General features: G+C 44.5%; 1 protein-coding gene across 1 annotated transcript; it reads left to right on the forward strand.

Moving 5' to 3' along the window:
* The first annotated feature begins 240 nt into the window (after positions 1-240).
* On the forward strand, positions 241-4,752 carry LOC143175315 (uncharacterized). Its single transcript, XM_076374063.1, has one exon. It carries the CDS (start codon positions 241-243, stop codon positions 4,750-4,752), a length of 4,512 nt encoding a protein of 1,503 aa, XP_076230178.1.
* Positions 4,753-7,031: the final 2,279 nt, after the last annotated feature.

Raw genomic sequence — 7,031 nt, forward strand, 5'->3', positions numbered from 1 at the left:
GGGAGTTATAACGAATGGATTAGATTTAGGGACACTTTCACGAGTTTAATACATGAAAGTGAACTATCAGAGGTACAAAAATTCCATTACTTGAATTCCGCTTTAAAGGGTCCAGCCGCGCGGGTAGTTCAATCTTTGGGAGTTTCCTAGGCAAATTACCGGTTAGCGTGGGAAGCATTGAAATCGCGGTACGAAAATTCAGCCGCTATCAGAAAACATCATGTCTCAGCTCTACTAGATATGCCTAGCATCCAAAAACAATCATCATTAGCGCTTAGGAATTTAGTTGATGACGCAAGGAATCACCTAGCAGCCTTAAAATCACTAAATGAACCGGTAGAACTATGGGATACTTTGATTGTTCCAATCTTATCCAGAAAGTTAGACATAGCATCATTAAGAGAATGGGAAAAGGGTGCGACGACTTCAGATAGAGTTACGTTCAATAAATTTGCAGTATTTTTGGAAGAACGGTCACTGTATTTAGAAAGCGTTAGTGTCCCAATTCAACCCATGAAGACTGAAATCCCAATAGGAACAGCAGGTAGTCGCAAGCCTTTCCGCGCAACGGCGACCGTCGCAAGCACGCCGAGTACCTGTCCAGCGTGCGGTGCTGGGCACCCTTTGTTCCGATGCGACAAATTCAAATCGTTATCCATCGATGAAAAAACAAAAATAGTTCAGGCATCTCGCAGTTGCTACAATTGTTTGCAAACAGGTCATCGGGTACAAGCTTGCACACGAAAACACTGTCATATTTGCAATGGGAAACACCACGTATTGTTGCATCGGGAAGCTGCTCTTCAAGCAACCAACATTTCGACCGAGGAAGCGGGTCCTTCTGACTCCAATAAAATAACGTCGTGTGTCGCTAACGTTGATGATAGATCATGGGAGCACAGTGTACTGTCCACAGCAGTCATTTACGTGCAGAATGGAAGGGGACAAAGATTAGAATGTCGGGCACTACTTGATTCAGGCTCTCAGTCGAATTTTATTACATACGAATTATGCAAAAGATTAGGTATTAGTTATGAGTCGACAGAAATGCAGGTGTCAGGGATAGGCGGAAAAATAAAAATAGTACGAGATAGAGTCAACATAAAGGTAACTTCACGGCTTAACAACTTCAACGCCGATATTTCATGTTTAGCAATAGATAAAATTACTCAAGACATGCCGAACATCAGCTTAGATAAATTAGCGATATCCGTACCAGCACATGTTAGATTAGCAGATCCGGATTTCGACAAGTGTCGGCCGATCGACATGTTAATCGGTGCCGGATTGTTCTGGCATCTGTTATGCGTCGGCCAACAAAGAGCAGGGACCAACTTACTGTGGCAAAAGACGCAGCTAGGTTGGATTTTAGGAGGAACGGTCAGTTGGCCCATTCAGAATAAATCTCCGATTCAACGGTGTCATCTCGTTACCAATCATGACCTGTCCAATCAATTAGAACAATTTTGGAAAATTGAAAACGTAACCATAGAGTATAAAGACAATATAGATGACTGTGAATTACATTTTCAAGCCACGACACGTAGAGACGAAACTGGACGGTACATAGTACAAATTCCGCTCAATGAACAGGTCGGGAAATTAGGATCATCCCGACAGCAAGCAGAAAATAGGCTCAAGTCACTAGAAGCTAAATTCATTAGGCAATCGCAGTTACGAGAAGAATACGTGAAATTTCTTAATGAATACGAAATGCTAGGTCATATGTCGCGAGTTCCAATTTTAGAATCAGATGCCGGGTTATCATTTTACCTTCCTCACCACGCCGTAATCAAAGAAGGGAGTACAACAACGAAACTTCGTGTTGTATTCGATGGATCGGCAAAAACAAGCACGGGCATTTCACTAAACGACACTCAAAGGGTCGGCTCAACAGTTCAGAGCGAATTGATAGACATCCTCCTACGGTTTAGAACACACAAATACGTATTATCAGCAGACATAGAAAAAATGTACAGGCAGATCTTAGTAAAACCAAAGAAGCGTTGCTTGCAACGAATTCTATGGCGGCCAAATCAAGATTCTCCAATTGAGACGTATGAATTAAAAACGGTAACGTACGGCACTGCCTCCGCGCCATTTCTAGCCACGCGTGTTCTGAAACAACTCGGGTTAGATTGTGCAGTAGAAGCTCCCACCGTTAGCACAATCATTATTAACGATTTTTATGTCGACGATTTACTAACTGGCGCAGAAACAATGTCAGAATTAGTGCAGATTAAAGAAACTTTGTCGGACATTTTAGGAAGGGCAGGGTTAAAACTACGAAAATGGGCTACCAACAGTTCGACGTTCTCACAACATTTAGATATAAAGGATAAAATGTCAAGTGCTGATAAGAACACAAAAACACTCGGGTTACAGTGGTTACCAGCTAAGGACGAGCTTTGTTTCACAACTACGCCGTCGCTACATAAACGTGTGACAAAACGCACAATTTTGTCTCAGATAGCACAGATTTTTGACCCATTAGGTTTAGTCAGTCCGGTAATAACTAATGCAAAATTAATAATGCAGCAATTGTGGCAACTGCAGACAAACTGGGATGAATCAGTGTCCCAGGGTTTGTATGACCAATGGATAGAGTTTGTTAAAGAATTAGCTTTTTTAAATGAATTGAAGATTCCTCGTCGAGCACTTATCGCTACGGGGAAGGTAGAGTTAGTTGGCTTCTCCGACGCATCAGAGAAGGCGTATGGGGCATGCGTTTACCTACGGTCAAGCATTAGACCAGGTGAATGGGAATCTAGACTTTTATGCTCGAAATCGAGAGTTGCCCCTCTAAAAACCATAACTCTGCCTAGGTTAGAGCTATGCGGCGCGTTGTTACTTGCAAGATTAGTGCATAAGGTAAAATCATCACTTAGGATTTCTATAGATAGGGAATGGTATTTTTCTGATTCGACAATTACCCTTGCGTGGATTCGCGGTCATTCAAGTAAATGGAAGATTTTTGTCGCAAATCGAGTCACGCAAATTCAATTGGTAACCGACAAACGGAATTGGTCTCATGTTCGGTCACATGAAAACCCTGCAGATTTAATAACTCGTGGAACTACCCCCAAACTACTGAGCACTAGTGAATTATGGTGGTCAGGTCCGTTATGGTTAAAGAATGAGTCGAATCTCTGGACACAATCAATAGAAGAGACAGTTGATATCCCAGAGCAAAAGAAACCCATAATATCAGTGGCCACCGTCACCCTTGCCAACAACAAAATCATTGACCGGTACTCTGACTTCGAACAATTACTGAGAATAACATCTTATTGCCTCCGGTTCATTAACAATGTGCGGAAATCCAAAACAAATAAGGTAACGAGGTCAGGAAGTAGTAGCTTATCAGTAGTAGAATTGCAAGAAGCTCAAAAAACATTAATACGTGTGGTGCAAGCAACAACGTTTCCCAACGAATCTCTCGCGTTAAGTAAAAATCAGAGTATACCGAAACAAAGTCCATTACAGGCATTGGCCCCGTTTATAGATGAAACAGGAATTATTAGAGTCGGCGGGCGTCTGAGTAATGCGCCTATTACATACAATAAAAGGCATCCCATTTTATTGCCTGCAAAACACCATTTAACTGATTTAATTATTAAAGGGGAACACAATAGATTACTTCATGCGGGCTGCCAACAGGTCATTGCGTCACTTCGTGAAAACTTCTGGCCGATAAATTGTACAAGAAATGTGAAGAGAGTAATTAGAGGCTGTGTTAGGTGCTTTCGAGCCAATCCACGGGGAGTGCAGTACCCTATGGGCCAATTACCGGCTGCTAGGGTGACACCTGCACGACCATTCGCCACTTGTGGCGTAGATTACGCAGGTCCGTTCTTAACTAAGGAGCGTAGTCGTAGTAAAATAACAATAAAATCATATATATGTATCTTCATATGTTTCGCCACTAAAGCAATACACATAGAGTTAGCCGTAGATTTAAGTACAGACGCATTCATCAATTGCCTCAAACGTTTTATAGCTCGTCGAGGTCGCTGTCATACCATTTTTTCGGATAATGGAACGAATTTTGTAGGAGCGAAGAATAAACTGAGCGATTTAGATGCATTAGTAGGAAGTAGCGATTATAATACGCGCATCAGTAGTTTTTTGAAGAAAGATCGTATACAATGGCTATTCACACCTCCCCATGCTCCACACTTTGGAGGGTTATGGGAAAGTGCAGTTCGATTAACGAAATATCATTTGAATCGCGTCATTGGACAGCAGAGATTAACATTCGAGGAACTATACACGCTACTAACACAGATAGAGTCATGCCTAAATTCACGTCCTCTCAGCCCCATCTCCTCAGATCCGAATGACTTAACCCCCCTAACCCCCGGACATTTTTTAATTGGCACTGCTCTGAGTACATTACCGGACCATGACCTAAAAGATGTCAAGTTAAACAGGTTAAACAGATATCAACTGGTCCAGCAACTGTTCCAACACTTTTGGCAGCGGTGGCAGAAGGAATATTTACATCAACTGCAGCAGCGAGAAAAATGGAGATCTTCAACCAACCATCATCTGGCGGAGGGTGACTTGGTCATCATCAAAGAAGATAATTTACCCCCATTACATTGGTGCCTTGGCAGGATAGCAGAACTACACCAAGGCAAAGACGGGATTGTACGGGTTGTTTCCGTAAGAACCTCTGACGGACTCTACAAACGGCCAGTCACAAAAATTTGCATGTTACCGATGCAAGACAGTTCAGACTCAGAGTAGAATGTAAAAATCAATGTACATACAGTCTCACACAGATGTAAATAACATATATATACTAGTATTATATAAGTCAGAATATCAGTTAATTAATAGATAGAGATAGTATAGATTATAACACTGCATAGTATAGGTTTAAAATATTGAACACACCGTGTGTTCAAGGGGGGCGGCATGTTGGAGTTTCATACAAAGTATAATGGAACAAAAGATTGTGGCATTCGACGCGGACAGCTACGAGCCTAGCGCAGCAGCGCGGACCGTGGAGAGAGTCCGTCGTCTTTTCGATCGTCAATTGTCTCCAGCGTGGATCCAAAAAATGTATAAAAGGACGGATTCACGCTGGACGACGAGAGTTGTGTAAACCTGCAAGCACATCATTACGGCCCCATTCCGTGTAAAATTGGGTGGTCCTTCGACAATAAATTTACACGGCACGAAGTGCAATAATTAGGGTCTAGTTCGTACCCTGACAGCTCCCGAGATATCACCAGATATATATTGTATTTTTCCCTGACCCTGAGTGTCCGGCCCCATGAGACGTTGGTTTTCTCGGGCCCTGGTGGTCCGAGATCGTTCCCGCTGCCCAGATTCATTCGCCAGTGCCTCCTACAGACAATACACTTTGATTTATTGTTCTATCTCTAATAGCACCCGAGATATCAACAGATATGTATTGGATTTTTCCCTGACCCTGAGTGTCCGGCCCCATGAGACGGTAGTTTTCTCGGCCCCTGGTGGTCCGAGGTCGTTCCCGCTGCACAGATTCATGCGACAGGGCCTCCTGCAGACAATTCACTTTGGTTTATTGCGCTATCTCTAATAGCACCCGAGATATCTCCAGATATATATTGGGTTTTTCCCTGACCCTGAGTGCCCGGCCCCATGTGTCGGTGATTTTCTCGGACCCTGGTGATCCGAGGTCGTTCCCGCTGCACAGATTGATGCGCCAGGGCCTCCTGCAGACAATGCACTTTGATTTATTGCGCTATCTCTAATAACACCCGAGATATCACCAGATATATGCTGGAATTATACATGACCTTGGGTGACGGATACAGGAAAATCTGTAAGTTTCTTGGCCCCTGGTATTTCGAGGTCGTTCCCGCTGCACAGATGCATGCGCCAGAGCCTCCTGCAGATAATCCACATTGGATTATTGCGCTGTCTCTAATAGCACCCGAGATATCACCAGATATATATTGGATTTTCCCCTGACCCTGTGTGTCCGGCCCCATGAGACGGTGGTTTACTCGGCCCCTGGTGGTCCGATGTCGTTCCTGCTGCACAGATTTTTGCGCAAGGGCCTCCTACGGACAATGCACTTTGATTTATTGCGCTACCTGTAATAGCACCCGAGATATCACCAGATATATATTGGATTTTACCCTGACCCTGAGTGTCCGGCCCCATGAGACGGTGGTTTTCGCGGCACCTGGTGGTCTGAGGTCGTACCCGCTAAACAGATTCATGCGCCAGAGCCATCTACAGACAATGCACTCTGATTTATTGCGCTATCTGTAATAGCACCCGAGATATCACCAGATATATATTGGATTTTTCACTGACCCTGAGTGTCCGGCCCCATGAGACGGTGGGTTTCTCGGCCCCTGGTGGTCCGAGGTCGTTCCTGCTGCACAGATTCATGCGCTAGGGCCTCCTACAGACAATGCACTTTGATTTATTGCGCTATCTGTAAAAGCACTCGAGATATAACCAGATATATATTGGATTTTTCACTGACCCTGAGTGTCCGGCCCCATGAGACGGTGGTTTTCTCGGCCCCTGGTGGTCCGTGGTAGTTCCCGCTGCACAGATTCATGCGCAAGGTCCTCCTACAGACAATGCACTTTGATTTATTGCGCTATCTGTAATAGCCCCCGAGATATCGCCAGATATATATTGGATTTTTCCCCGACCCTGAGCGTCCGGCCCCATGAGACGGTGGTTTTCTCGGCCCCTGGGGGTCCGAGGTCGTTCCCGCTGCACAGATGCACGCGCCAGGGCCTCCTGCAGATAATTCACTTTGATTTATCGCGCTATCCCTAATAGCACCCGAGATATCACCAGATATATATTGGATTTTTCCTCGACCCTGAGTGTCCGGCCCCATGAGACGGTGGTTTTCTCGGCCTCTTGTGGTCAGAGGTCGTTCCCGCTGCACAGATTCATGCGCCAGGGCCTCCTACAGACAATGCACTTTGGTTTATTACGCTACCTCTAATAGCACCCGAGATATCACCAGATATATATTGGATTTTCCCCAGACCCTGAGTTCCCGG

The sequence above is a fragment of the Nomia melanderi genome, unplaced genomic scaffold, assembly GCF_051020985.1.
Source record: "Nomia melanderi isolate GNS246 unplaced genomic scaffold, iyNomMela1 scaffold0030, whole genome shotgun sequence".
Classification (NCBI taxonomy): domain Eukaryota; kingdom Metazoa; phylum Arthropoda; class Insecta; order Hymenoptera; family Halictidae; genus Nomia; species Nomia melanderi.